A 14,836-nucleotide genomic window follows, 5' to 3' on the forward strand; every position below is an offset into this window, starting at 1 on the left:
AGGGTTTGGTCTTTCTTGTGGACATGTAGAAAAGAGAAATCTGAGCCATTTTCCCAAGATATAAACTCTTCAGAAGACAACAGACACCTCAAAGCCTGGATTTCTTCTCCACCTTCTGTCAGTGTTGTGATACAAGGGATGTCTGGGGAGATGAGAATATGGGAGGAGGGGAAAGTTAAACCATCGAGGTTGAATGAAGAGCACGCAGAGTTGGAAGCCTGACCTTTCAACAAACTCTGAGCTTGCCCTTGCCTTTTAGTCTCTCTTCTTCTGCAGTTTTCCCCCCTTTTTTTGGAATCATCCGTGTTCGGAATGATCCTGTAGAAACATAAGCACCACCATGATGGGGATCTTGGGAGTTATAAATAAGTCAGTTAAAGAGGAACTTCCTGGAAACACAGCTGACTATGGAAGCCAGACACATTCCTGCTCACTCAAGAGATTCGTTAGCTGGTTACAGCATGAGTAAGAACAAAACCATGTGCTTTGCACGTGTATGGAGCACATGATGGAAGTTTCCTGGGGAGGAGGAGACTGAGGAGAGAACTCATCACTCTCTGCAGCTCTCTGAAAGGAGGTTGTAGAGAGGTGGGTGGTGGTCTGTTCTCTCAAGTGACAACTGATCAGATGAGAGAGAATGGCCTTAAACTATGCAAGGGGAGGTTCAAATTGGATGTCAGGAAAAACTCCTTCCCCAAACGGGTTCTCAGGCTATGGCAGTGGCTGCCCAGGGAGGTGGTGGAGTCCCCGTCCCTGGAGGGGTTTAAAAGTTGGACAGACGAGGTGCTCAGGGATCTGGTTCAATAGTGGACAGGTACGGCTGGACTCGATCTCAAAGATCTTTTCCAACCTAGGGATTCTGTGATTCAATGAATTCTATAGTTCTCAGAGGACTACGGGGTCAGCCTGTGGGAGACATCAGCTTCTTAGGAGTGCTCGGCCTCCCAAAAACCTAGTTTCTCTTCATATTCCGTCTTCAATCCCCTGCCTCTTGTTTCCCCACACGCTCACAGGAGCAGGCCAAGTGGCAGCCCAAACCACGCTGATTTTCTCCTCCCGCTGGATGGCTTTGTGATGGCAATGGATCCCATCTAGGAGGCTGGAGCCAGGGGAAACGACCCTTAATCCACTTAACTCATCACAGCATGATTAGCCTGAGTTGGGCAGTGTTGCTCTTCACTGCTGAGAGGTCTCCTCCGTGGTACAGTAGGCCGCGCTGGGAGTTGCAGTTGTAGAGTCTTGGTAATCAGTGAAGTATTCCTAAGGGAAAGAGTGGATGTTCCCATAGGATCCTGCTGATGTCCAGTTCTGCTCCACAAATAAAGCCCTGATGCTGCAAACATGCCCAGTTGCTCACCACGAGTCTTTGGGTGCTCTGGCCCTGATCGTCAGGAGGTTTACACTACATTTACAGGCTAAATGCTTGTGCGAGGGAAGGCTTCTTTCTTCGTGCAGTATTTTCTATTGACAAAAGCCATACTATAGTTGAAGCTAAGGTAGCAAGAGGCAAACCAGAGCAAAATATTGTAATCTGCTTCTAAATTAGGGAGGCTTTTTTAGTCTCACCAAGGGTTTGTGGCCTGTGAGTGGTTCCACAGTACCGGCAATGTTAGTTGTGAACACACAACTGAACAGGAGCATTTTCGTGGGACACAGGCTTCATTTTGCCCTCAGTCCCAAGGTGTGAATGTTGGGGCTGTCCTGTGCAGTGACAGGAGTTGGACTCGATGTTCCTTGTGGCTTCCTGCCAACCCAGGACATTCTATGGTTCTAGGATCTTTTCTGGGTTCAAAACCATTCCTTGTTCTGCTCCATCCAAGAGAGCATCACCCAAAAGTCTCCCCGACTGGTGCTGTTGTCTTGTTTTAGCTACTTTGCTGTAACGGTTCTGTGTCATTATGGTATTTATGTTGTCAATAACGTTCAAAACTTCTTGTGCGAGTTGAGGCAGATCGGAGTAAACAAGGTTGTATGCACGTATAAAATCTCCCGGTGAAAAACTGCAGCAAGACAGAAGTTACAGGACACAAGGCACTAGATTTATGAAACGGTGCGGGCTGCGGCATTGTCCTTGCCTGAGAATTTACCCTTGCACTGATGAATGTAAGGAATTGCGTCTTGTAACTTCTGGAGTTGCTTTATGTTTTTTCAAGAGGAGCCTTTTGAGCATGCACAGGCTGTCATTTATTCCATTTTATTCTCTAATAAATAACAGGCAGTTAATAGTGGATGGGACAGGTAAAATGTTGAGGCATAAAGCTGGCCTGGAAGAACGTGGATTAGATTTTTAACCGGCTGTTGGAGCTGGTGGCTGGGAGGCAAGAGAAGAGCAGGAATTGTGTGCTGGCATCCCAGAAATGGTAGGGAGAAGGGGAAGGGAACCCTTGAATGCCAGGGAAGGTAAGGAGAGTCAAGGACAAGTTCATGAAGATGATCCAAGAGCTGGAGCACCTCCGCTATGAGGTCAGGCTGGGGGGAGTTGGGGTTGTTCAGCCTGGAGAAGAGATGGCTGCAGGGAGACCTTAGAGCAGCTTCCAGTGCTGAAATGGCTCCAGGAAAGCTGAGGAGGGGCTCTGGATCAGGGAGGACAGGGATAGGACAAAGGGGAATGGCTTTAAATTGGAAGGGGGAAGATTTAGATGAGACATTAGGAAGAAATTCTTCACGCTGAGGGTGCGGAGGCTGTAGCCCAGGTTGCCCAGAGCAGTGGTGGCTGCCCCATCCCTGGAGGTGTTGAAGGCCAGGTTGGATGGGGCTTGGAGCCCCTGATCCAGTGGGAGGTGTTAGAAAGTCATTAAGTATGCCAAGAATCACTGACTCTGAAGCAGTGTGCTCAGTGAGGTGGCTGGGAGGCTCAGAGGAACAAAGAACTGAAGTACTTGCAGGTAAGAAACGTCTTTGGGAGACAAGATCAGAGGTCACTGGATCCGTGCACATGTCCCACCATCTTCTTTCTATCATGGTCTCACCTCTTTGTGGTTTTGCCCCAGTTTTCCCCATCATGGTGGTGTTATGAAGGACTCAAACTAATGCATCAGTGGCTTTGGGGAAATCATGCCATGTTTTATTTCTTTGCAAAGTCATTTTTCTTTGCAAATTCCACTTCTCTGTGGCAATAAGGATACTAACAGATTGGTCTTGTGGGGTTCTGCTTCCCAAGCCATTCCAGAGATGAGGAGTAGAGCCCTTGGACGGATCCCCAAATACTCTCAAATAAGAACTTTCTTCTTTTGTCTTGTCTTGGTGACAGGATCACCCTGTGGTGCTCACGAAATTTATTGAAGATGCCCGTGAAGTGGAAATGGATGCGGTAGCCACAGCAGGAAGGGTAAGAGCTTTGCTTTTCCTTAATAGTGAACTTCTTTTCAGGACTGGAGAATTCCTAAACTGGATGGTTTGAATGATTTACTGTAGAGCCATGGTTTCATGCTGAGAAACAAGAAAAGATGAATTCACCTTAGGTTCAAAACCACTGTGCTTGAAAAGCTCTTATTGTAAAGAACTAAACAGTTCTTTTTTAAGCATTGCTTGACCACATGAATGACTCCTTTTAAAAGAGAACTTTTACTGGGTTTGCAGATCACTGCCTTCATGAATTACTCTCATCAGAGCCATATCAGCATGTGTTACGCTATCACCCCAGTCAGTTTGTTATCACAGCTTCACTTTGCGTTTCATTGCTAATCAAATATGGTTTTCACCAAAAGAATTGCACAATTCTTATTTAATAGTAGGATTCTGCTTTGAATCTTCATTCTTAACCAGGAGACAAGATCCCTTTTTGGGAATCGGGGTAGTGCGCCTTGATTCAACTCATTCAGTTCATTCAATTTAAATCCTCAGGCCTGCGTTCCCTCTGCTTGTGTTTGTGTGATTAAAACACCGCAAACAAAAAGAGAGGAGAAAAGATAACATACAGATAATGTTAGTCCCTACCTGTTTCTATGGGGGAATGACAACTCTCTGTGTTTGCAGCAAGCAGAGCTGCCTTAAAACATAATTATCTCTTACCTTCTAATCAGTGTGTGTTAGAGAGAAGGAAGCCTTAGGATCTGCCAACTGTGGTAGATTTTAGCATGTTTACAGTTTGACTAATTATGATGTGAGAGACGTAGAATCATAACATGGTTTGGGTTGGAAGGGACATTTACAGGTCATCCAGCCCAACCCCTTGATAAACAGTGACATCTTCAACCAGACCAGGTTGCTCAGAGCCTCATCCAACCTGACCTTTAAGGTTTTCATTACTAGGAATGTGCCTGTTTCTGGGCAACCCGGGCCAGGGCCTCCCCACTCTCACAAGGAAATTTTTCTTCCTTAGATCCAGTCTAAATCTCCCCACCCTTAGTTTAAAACCATTCCTCCTTGTCCTGTCACAGGAAGCCTTGCTAAAAATCCCCTCCGCAGCTTTCCTGGAGCCCTTTCAGCACTGGAAGCTGCTCCAAGGTCTCCTCTGAGCCTTCTCTTCTCCAGGCTGAACAACCCCAACTCTCTCAGCCTGTACTCGTACGGGAAGTGCTCCAGCCGTCATGAACATGATCCCATTGTTTATATGCCTTGTGTTTGCTTCAGACCTATTGTCCCCAACATCTTGGGTGATTCCCTTTTTTCCCTTCTGTCTGTATCCTTTGGATAGGACCTGATTTGGGAGACTGTGCTGGGCTTAGCAGAAGACAAGGAGGTTGGCGGGGGGGGGCAGCTCATGTGAGAGGGTGAGGGGAGTAACTGCTCTCTCATTACTGGCATAGGTTATCTCCCACGCTATCTCGGAGCACGTGGAGGATGCCGGCGTTCACTCTGGAGATGCCACCCTCATGTTACCCACGCAGACCATTAGCCAGGGAGCCTTGGAGAAGGTGTGTGTTGCACTGGCACTGAAAGGAGAACGGAGAAGAAGAGTTTGGGTCTGCTTTTCCCTCTTTGCTTGGGAGAACTCAGTCACCAGTGGAGAAATCAAATCCCTGATGTTTTTTAAAGGCAGTGTGGTGCGCGTTTTTACTTTATTTGCTTGTTTGTAGGTAAAAGCTGCTACCAGAAAGATTGCCGATGCCTTTGCCATCTCTGGGCCTTTCAACGTTCAGTTTTTGGTGCGAGGCAACGATGTGCTGGTAAGAGCTCTAGTGATTGCTCGTGCATTGTCTGTCAGTATTTGCTTTGTGGTGGCCTGTTGTCCTTCCCAAAATTATCAGATTGGAATATTATCAGATTGGATAATGATGGGCAGCACTGGGACCTGCAGCCTCATCCAGTGAGCTGAATATCATTGCTTTTAGATTTCTGATACACTCTCACCTTTAGCTATTTTGATCGTTTCAATAAGCCTTCCAAGTCATCGGAAAGAAAGTGATACAATTTCAGTGTTTAGTTCTTGAATATAAGCCGTTAAGATGGTTATCGGATTAGCCTGGTCCTAGGAGCTCTTAGGAGCAGTAGTACGGCAGATGTCTGACCCTTTGTGGGAGCAGCTGGCTTTCTGTTGCTGATGGAAAAAGCCTGAGGTGGGCTTCTAAAGGTTGTGCCTGATGCCTGGGCACAAGTTCCCACATTAACAGAGGGCCGAGCACAACCTGTTTTCCAAAGTTCTGCTTCTCAGACAATAGGGATGAACCTCAGCAGACTCCTTGTACCTCAAGCTACCCACTACCCGTCCCTCATCGCTGTTTGTAACATGGACCACAGTTTCTGTGCCTCTCATTTGACAGTTGGAAGAGGATCTGTGCCAAGAGGAGTAAGGACTGATTTCCAGAGACATGACCCAACGTGTTTCTTCCCTTCACAGTCCCTGACCCTGGCATTTCTCTGTTTTCCTCCCATCAGGTCATAGAGTGCAACTTGCGGGCTTCTCGCTCCTTCCCCTTTGTATCCAAGACTCTGGGGGTGGATTTCATCGATGTGGCCACAAAAGTGATGACTGGAAAAGAGATTAATGAGTCCTCCCTTCCCACGCTGGAGCATCCCATTATTCCCTCCAGCTATGTTGGGATTAAGGTATGGTTCCCAAAAGAAAACCAGCAGAAACCCCCTAACGGAGCTCATTAACAGACAATTATTACGTTAATGCCCAGAGAGAATCATTTATTTATTGGCCAGGGGCTAAATTGACCTTTTGGAGTTTCTGTTAAGATAGTTTATGCGGAATCTTAGAGAGAAATCAAAGGGAAATTAGCATTTGGTTATTAACAAAATCAATCTCCCTTTCTTTCTTACTTCTGACCTCCTGTGAATCATGTTGAGGCGCTGCACAATAAATGTGCACGTGCAGGACCAAACACTGAGGCTGTTTCATAACACCGTTGAATATACGCGTGGACACGTACAGATTTGTGTTTTGAGTGGCCCCAGCATTTTATCTTCAGGATTTGGGATGTCAGCATGGAATGCATGAAATCCCTTTGCACGCACCACTGGTTAAAACGAGGCTGAAAGTCTTGGATCCTTTGATTTCCGTGGGGCCAAAGTTTTGACTTTTTAGAATGACGAAGCTTCTACAGCACCCAAGGCACCAAAGTGAACTGTAGATATTTTTGCAAGCTTAATGGGAGGAAAACAATTAATTGAAGTGCCTAATCATAAAAATCTGGAACAGCAGTGTGGAATATACAGCAGATAATGAGAACTGTTTGTACAGCAACTTTCAAGCTTTAATAGTTTCCATATCAAGTGAGAATTGAGGAAAAGGAAAATGCCCAGCTTCTTTCCGCTGATAAAATGTTCAGACCTACTAAAACTCAAGGCAAATCTGTGGCCTTAGCTGGCTCAGGCTGTTGGCAAATGGTCAGTCTAGAAGTAGTGTTGCATTTTATTTTGATGCTGCAGATAAGCTTTAGCTGAAACTCCAACCTGAGCTTCTTTTTTCTTTTTGTGAGTCTTATTTATTTTATAAATTCCTGTTATTTAGACCCAGGGCTTCTGTGCTGTCGTTAGCTGAACTGTCAGGAATTCTGTCTCTCCTGGGAATACTGGCTACAGAGCAGAAAACCCAGCTGTAGTCTTGAAAAATACACTACAGAGCCCTTTATGTTGCTCTGTTCTGTGTGGATTTGTCACATATAAAAACCTGTTAATACCTTTGGAAACGCTAAAGCTGTTCCAGTTAAACCTGCTCCTTGTTACTAATGCACTGTATTTTCTGTCTACTTATGTTTTTATTGCTAGAATTATTTGCATAGGATTTTTGGCTTGGATTTTTTCTTCAGCGATTCTTAAATGCTTGGAAAAGAGACGATGAAGCTCTTTGTTTCTTTCCCAACATAGCTGCTCCATTGTGGATTTGAAGTCCCACCACTGGAGCTTTAGCGACTGAAATATTGTCTTGCCGTGTTTGTGTGCGGGGTGACACAAGCATCATGGCCTGGCCAAGGTTAAATCCTGCGTAGAGCATGACTGACTGAGCTTTGAGTAGGATTTATTTGCAGTTCCAGTGTCTGCCCCTGCTGCTGCATTTCCGTGGTTGTGGCAGGCAAAAATTAGGGAGCCGGTGCAGGCTTTGGTGCTTGTTCTCTTTCGAGACAAATATGCATTAGAAACGATACACCTTGAGTGCCATATCTCAGCTTGTGAGGTTGAGTTTGTCACTGTATAAGAAGTGACAGTCAATTGTAGAAGAAGCAAAACTGATCTAAAAGTCATGAAGACAGATGATATTCTGGGGGGAAACCTTTTGCAATGAATTTCTGCTGTCACATTTCAGTTGGTCATTGTTAGGCGTCAGGAAACAGCAGCTGTCTTGTCTGCAGTGTTACCCCCAGGGACTTCCAAGAACAGAATGATGTCTTTGGTTTTAAAAATAGATGCTTTATTAAACAGCAAGGATGCTGTCCTTATGCAAATGCCATTCATAGAGTCATCGAATGGTTTGGGTTGGAAGGGACCATCCAGTTCCACCCCCCTGCCATGGGCAGAGACACTTCCCACTGGATCAGGGGCTCCAAGCCCCATCCAACCTGGCCTTGAACCCCTCCAGGATGTTCCGAACCCTGGCAGAGGGGTTGGAACGGGGTGACCTACTCTCTCCCTTCCAACCCAAACCATTCCATGACTCTATAATGATAATGATCACAGCATTTAATATGTTTATTAAAAGATATAAAACAATTACAGGTATGGAAAGGACAAACATGAAAATCACTTTCAAGTTTCATGTGGTTTGCACCCAAAGTGTCTTGTGGAAAGGTTTGATTCCTGTGAATGAAAAATTTCTCTTGGAGAACACTTTTCTCTCTAAAACCGACTGGTTTCAGACAATCTCTCTCCTTGTTTCATGAATGAGATGCCTCACAGCCTTTGTGCATTAGAACGTGTCCTGAAAATGGTAGTGATATTCGTCAACCACAGCTTAGAAACCTGCCATCAAAATAGCAGCAGGGCTACAGGAGCTAGAAAGCTGATTTACTGATGAAACACATCATCGAGATGCTGAGGGAGGTCATTTGCCAAGTCCTCCTTTGCTGGTCAGCCTTGACCAGAGCTTTGTTTGGATTAACTCATGTCTATCTCTTCTTGTCATTTCCAATTGTAGCTGGATTTTCTTTTTTTTAAATGATCCATTAAATTTTCCTTCTCTTTCTCCCTCCCTCTCTTTCTTTCACCAGGCCCCGATGTTTTCCTGGCCCCGGCTGCGAGATGCTGACCCGGTGCTCCGATGTGAAATGGCCTCGACTGGGGAGGTACCTTTTAAAGTCACTATATTTTTTTAAACCAATCTGCCTTTAAACGTCGTGAATCTTTGAAAGTGATCTGATTACTGCCTGAATCATGATGGCATCTGTAGCTTCTTCAGAAAATTGAAAACATCTTTCTTATCTCTAAAAACACATTGCCCTGGAAAAGCCGGTTTGTTCAGCCACTGGATGTCCCTCTTTACCTGCATGTCAGAGTTGGACCTGGATGGTGTGACAGCCTGAAACGAGTTTATCTGAATGCTGTGGGGTTCTGGGAGGTTCTCAGTGCATGAGTTTGGTTTATGAATCACCTCCTTCCAGACGGGGAAGTGCTTACAGCTTTCCACCCCCCTCATGAACCGATGCCACGATAGCAATATCAAGACTCCGGGTCATCAGCGTCTGGTTTTGGAATGTGCTAGTTGCCTAAAGGCAACAAATATGGGAGGGGGTGATGGTATTTTTGTTGTTGCCTGGTAACCATCAAGGCATGTTCCAAGGTGCCAAAGGTGAGAAAGGATGAATAAAATGTGATGGCTGCGGTATTAACTGTCGGTAGGATGAGGGGGGTCATGGGGCTGCTTTGCCCACTCTTTGCCCAGAAGAGCTGAGCAGTGTGTCCAAAATGTGTCTCTGGTGCCGTGTGGCTCACTGTAGAGACGCAAAGCTGTTCCTCTTCCTGGTAGGCTCAGGAAGCCTGGGTGGGCCCTTCCAGGGGTACGAGTTTCCATCTCTGTTTTTGGAAGAGATATTAACGGAGCTGGAGAAGGGGCTGGAGAACAAGGGTTATGAGGAGCGGCTGAAGGCCCTGGGGTTGTTCAGCCTTGAGAAGAGGAGGCTGAGGGGAGACCTCATCGCTCTCTGCAGCTCTCTGAAAGGAGATTGTGGTGAAGTGGGTGCTGGGCTCTTCTCCCAAGTTACAAGTGATGGGATGAGAGCAAAAGGCCTCAAGTTCCACCAGGGGAGGGTTAGAATGGATATGAGGGAAAACTTCTTCACTGACGGAGTGGTGAAGCCCTGGCAGAGGCTGCCCAGGACAGGGGTGGAGTCACCATCCCTGGAGGAGTTCAAAAAGCTTGTAGAGGTGGCACTCTGGGACATGCTTTAGTGGGCATGATGGGGTTGGGCTGACAGTTGGACTGAATGAGCTTAGAGGGCTTTTCCAGCATTTATGATTCTGTGATTCTGTGAAGTGATTAAGTATGGAGGTAATTAGATTAGCCTTAACTCTGCAGTACCATAGCTAGGCAGGTGGCAGAGTCTGGGCTGCTCCGTTTGGGTTGAGCTTGGGTGTGTCTCCCTGAGCTGTTTTCTTTAGGAAAGAGTATTTTAGTACAAAAAAGCACTCTGATACCCAAGTAGGTGGTAGGGAAAGCCCTGGGTCTCCTGCACCTCTCCAGAATCACTTCACTCTTTATAAAATGTGAGGAATCAATATCGCAGCTTTCCTCTCAGCGTGATTAACAGGCAGAAAAAAGCCAAGCAACATTCATGACTTCCTTGTTCTCACAACAAAATTGACTACACAGACAACCCCCCTCCAAAAAAAAAAAAAGGAATAAAAATGTAACTGAGGGCAAGAATTATTTTTCTGTGCTTTATATGGAGTTAGAGATTACCTTGGTCATAAGGGAGAGATTATTAACTTTTATGAGTTGGAAAGATCCATATTCACAAATTCCATAAAATGTGACAGTTATGAAGGTCTTCCTTATGAGTGAAGTAAGAATAATAACTTGCTTTGGGTAAAACGCTCAATTATTCCTTCCAGACACTTTTCACGCACACGCCTTGATTTGAGCTTGGATTTGTCAGATCTCTCCAGCAGAGTTGGATCTTGCTGGGAGCTGTGGCTCCCACAACAGTAGGAGATACAGTGCTGGGGATCCCTTTGAGCGTTGTGGCTGTGATGATCAACCTCTCCCAGCTGGTTGGAAACCCTTGCTCCCAGCCTACCAGGCAGGGAAGGGGCTGTCCACCACCCTAGAGCATCCAGGAGAGGACCCCTCGGCCAGCTGCATTGTGGATCAGGCTGATCCCTCAAGGATGAGTTTAGAGAGAAGAGCTGAGATATGAGGTGTAATGAGAGAACTGGATCTCGGGAAGAAATGTTTTGCTGTGAGGGTGGGGAGGCCCCGGCCCAGGTTGCCCAGAGCAGTGGTGGCTGCCCCATCCAGTGGGGGTGGAACTGGATGGGCTTTGAGGTCCCTTCCTACCCAAACCATTCTGTGATTCCCATAGCTCGACAGGATCAGTTCCCATCGCTCCTTAGCGTGCTGTTTGAAACTGAAGTGTTGTGTATTCCTTCGTTATTGCTTTATTAAAATGATACGCTTTGCCTGCAATGATTTTCTGATTTAGCGTCTCCCTTGCCCGCAGATTCTGTGGGAAGGCAGTTTGATTCTGCATGAAGAACCCAAAGCGCCTGTTTTACAATGTCATTCCTGTTTCTTTTCAAAGAACTGTTCTTGGGTTCGTTTTGGCTTTTTCCCTCACACCTCCTTCTTTGTGCATTTGCCCAGGTCGCGTGCTTTGGGGAGGACGTGTACTCTGCCTTCCGGAAGGCGATGCTCGCCACAGGGTTTACCTTTCCAAAGGAAGGAGTTTTGATTGGAATCCAGGTGAGTCCCAAAGCTCAGAACTGATGAAGGGCTGACGCAGATGCACTTGGTGACTGTAGCCTTGCTTTTGCTCACATGTCTTTATGGCCTAAACGTGCACCTCTGGAGTCCATCCTGAAGTGCAACGAGGCAGTGAGGAACAAACACCATGGTGGGTCTTTGCTGGGTTCCATGGAGCCGGACAATATTTTTCTTCTGGCTCCAGGTGGTTTCTGCTGGGGCAAAATCCTGGGATTGCTGCAAGCAGAGGCCTGGGGTCAGAGGCTTGGAAGCCATCTTCTGGCAGGGGACAAAGCCCATAGGTTTAGAGAAACAGCCACGGAGAGCTTGGAGCCTGCTCCTTGCTCCCTCCCCCGGGGAGACGTGGAGGTACTGCTTTCCAATCCCGACACACAAACTCCCTTCATTTCTGCCTGACCTGTTGAAATCAGTTCTTCTCCAATCGTTAAAATGCTGAGACAATTTCCATGCTGCAAAGCCAAACCTGCTTGGCTTTCCCCATGGATGCCCAGATTTCATTCCAGGCAGAGCTGTAGCTTCATCTGACAGCGTGGAAGACCTGATGGCTTTGTGGGCTGGTTACTGGTGTGACACTGTCGGGCAATGAGGCCTCCACCAGGCAGGGCACGGTCACCATCCTCTCCTTATTGGAGTCATGATGGGAACATACATCAATGCAGTGAGGTTAGGACAGGCTGGAAGCGTTGGGGTTGTTCAGCCTGGAGAAGAGAAGGCTCTGGGGAGACCTTAGAGCAGCTTCCAGTGCTGGAAAGGGTTCCAGGAAAGCTGGGGAGGGGCTCTTGATCAGGGAGGGCAGGGAGAGGACGGAGGGAACAGTTTACAGCTGCAAGAGGGGAGATTGGGATGAGATTTTAGGAAGAAATGCTTTGCTGTGAGGGTGGGAGGGCCCTGGCCCTGGTTGCCCAGAGTAGTGGTCGCTGCCCCATCCCTGCAAACGTTCCAGGTCAGGATGGATGGGGCTCTGAGCAACCTAATTGAGTTAAAGATGTCCCTGCCAGTGGCAGGGGCTGGACTGGATGACCTGTGAAGGTCCCTTCCAATCCCAAGCATCCTGTGCTTCCCAGTCTGTTTCAGCAAGGAGGATGTGCCTCTCAGGATAACAAGGTAGCTGGCCAGAAAAGCAAAAAGTATTGGTTCTTTATCCCAGGACGGTTAGTAACTGCAGGAGGTGCTGAGCTCAGAAACACTTGTAAACTTTGAGATACGTGTGTGTTCTTCAAAGAAATTCAGATACTCCCACCACACCTAGAACATTCCTAGGCCCTGTAAAGACGACCGATTGCCTCCTGCCATTGCCCTAAGGAGCTTGTAGTAAGCTTATGCCCTACATGATTGCATAAAGCCAATAAAACTAAAGAAATAGAAGAGGTGAATTTTCCTGTCAGACAACTGGGGTGTGAAAAACATGTTGGGCTGTCTGGGCCAGCAAGGGATGTGAAGGAAGTGTGTGAAAAGTGGCCAGAAAGGACCATGACATCTGCTATCACAGTTTAGCGCTTAGTCCTCAACTCTCCACGTATACACACACCTCCGGATTGAAGATGGTGCTCTAAGATACCTCAAATTAGCAGAAAAGTCCTGCTTGCTACCTGGATCGAGTTTGAAAGTTGAGGATGCAAGTCTGTGCAGTCGGTGCTCTGTGTGTGCTCTACGTCTGTTCACTGTAGATTTTAACCTAGCGTTTCAAAAAGGGGAAAAGAAAAGCCAGGAGCAGGAAAAAGGAAAAAGTATTTAAAATGTAAGCCTGTTTTCCTGATAGAAGCTAAAAGGGAATAGGCAGCAAAGAGTAATTTTAGCTACAGAAAACATTTCTGTATCAGCATCTGTTAAACTGAGCCAAATGTTTCTGTACAAAGGTCCTGAGGAAAAGAAAAGAAGAAGGGAAAAAGAGATAAAACAACCCCAAAAGCTCAGTCTCCCAAACCTTTTAAAAGTAACAAGGTTTTGTCCTTTATAGTGGGTGATTTACGGTTCATTTTCTTGCAAAAGAGACTTGAAAATAACAGATTGGTCGCTTAAAGTTCTCGCTTCTTCTCAGCTTATTTGCTGTATCGTTAAGCCCCTGGACAAGGAGTTAATGCTGAGAAGTGTGTGTTGCTCCCTCACTGCTCTTGGGGTTCGGCTCCTCCCTGCTTTGCAATGGTCTGTTTTGAAATCCGGAGAGGGGAAGGCCTAGAATAATAGAATCATGAAATGGTTTGGGTTGGAAGGGACCACAAAGCCCACCCAGTTCCACACCTCCCACTGGATCAGGGGCTCCAAGCCCCATCCAACCTGGCCTGGAACACCTCCAGGGATGGGGCAGCCACAGTGAAGCCTTGTCAGAAGGGAAGGCTGAAATCTTCTCTGAGACCCGGCGTGGAGACTTGGTGGCCTTCCCTGAGGATAACGAGTGGGAGGGAAGGGGAGCCTTTCACTGCAGAAACAGGCACATGGTGGGCTGTGGTCACGAGCAGCATTGGTCTCGTTTGAAGAAGAAACATGAGGTCATGTTCATCAAACTGGCACAGTTGTTGGGGTGTCATCAGATGGGAAATGCAGGCTCCGAAGGACAGGTGCCAAGTTCCCCCTCTCTGTGTTCAGTGTTTAAATGGCATTGCTCTAAGGGGGTGACAGGGCAGAGGTCCCTTCCCGTGCAGAGGCTTCTGGCTATCAAACTATGGGATGGTTTCTGCAAGCTATTCTGGTGTTCATTCTTGTCAGGAATGGATACTCCAGCCCACGTGGTTGTCTTCAAGGAAGGCACTGTGTTTCATCTGCAGTGGGTGGTAAACTTGCCATCCATAGGGGTTGTTCAGCCTGGAGAAGAGAAGGCTGCGGGGAGACCTTAGAGCAGCTTTCAGAGCTGAAAGGGGCCCAGGAAAGCTGAAGAGGGGTTCTTGGTCAGGGAAGGCAGGGACAGGATGAGGGGGAATGGTTTTCAGCTGCAAGAGGGAAGATTGAGATGAGATCTTGGCGAGAATTATTCTGCTGTGAAGGCAGGGAGGCCCTGGCCCAGGTTGCCCAGAGCAGTGGTGGCTGCCCCATCCCTGGAGGTGTTCAAGGCCAGGTTGGATGGGGCTTGGAGCCCCTGATCCAGTGGGAGGTGTCCCTGCCCATGGCAGGGGTGGAACTGGATGGGCTTTGAGGTCCCTTCCAACCTAAACCATTGGACTCGATGACCCAATGGGTCCCTTCCAAGCTAGTGATTCTATGATTCTGTGATTCAAAACACACTAAGCTTTCAGAGGTCTCATTGCTTCACAATTAGCTGCTTGCTCTGATGTTTTAGACTGGGATTTTAGGTCTTGCAAATAGAGAAATAAGAAGTGAAATGGTGCTGGATTCTTTTTCCCTCAAATGTGTCTGAGCTCCAGCTGTTTAGGTTATTCATTGTACTGCACCTATTTGTCATTGCTGTTAATCATCTTGAGTGGAGAGGATGCTGCCTTCTTGAGGATGAAAGTCAAGTAGTTGTAGGGAGAGTAGGAACAGGAGAGGGAAACCTTTGTTTCCTTGGGAAGGTTTCACTTGGTTTTGCAAACCAAGACTCGC

The 14,836-nt window shown here is 47.0% G+C and overlaps 1 protein-coding gene across 1 annotated transcript in view; it reads left to right on the forward strand.

Moving 5' to 3' along the window:
* Positions 1-14,836, forward strand: part of CPS1 (carbamoyl-phosphate synthase 1) — a 109,242-nt gene that overhangs the window by 86,321 nt on the left and 8,085 nt on the right. The window contains exons 31-36 of the mRNA XM_054070644.1: positions 3,251-3,328; positions 4,749-4,856; positions 5,019-5,108; positions 5,818-5,988; positions 8,592-8,666; positions 11,183-11,281. Coding sequence (XP_053926619.1) covers positions 3,251-3,328; positions 4,749-4,856; positions 5,019-5,108; positions 5,818-5,988; positions 8,592-8,666; positions 11,183-11,281 — 621 coding nt within the window. The remainder of the gene's footprint in view (positions 1-3,250; positions 3,329-4,748; positions 4,857-5,018; positions 5,109-5,817; positions 5,989-8,591; positions 8,667-11,182; positions 11,282-14,836) is intronic.

Source organism: Cuculus canorus, chromosome 6 (assembly GCF_017976375.1).
Source record: "Cuculus canorus isolate bCucCan1 chromosome 6, bCucCan1.pri, whole genome shotgun sequence".
Taxonomy (NCBI): Eukaryota; Metazoa; Chordata; class Aves; order Cuculiformes; family Cuculidae; genus Cuculus; species Cuculus canorus.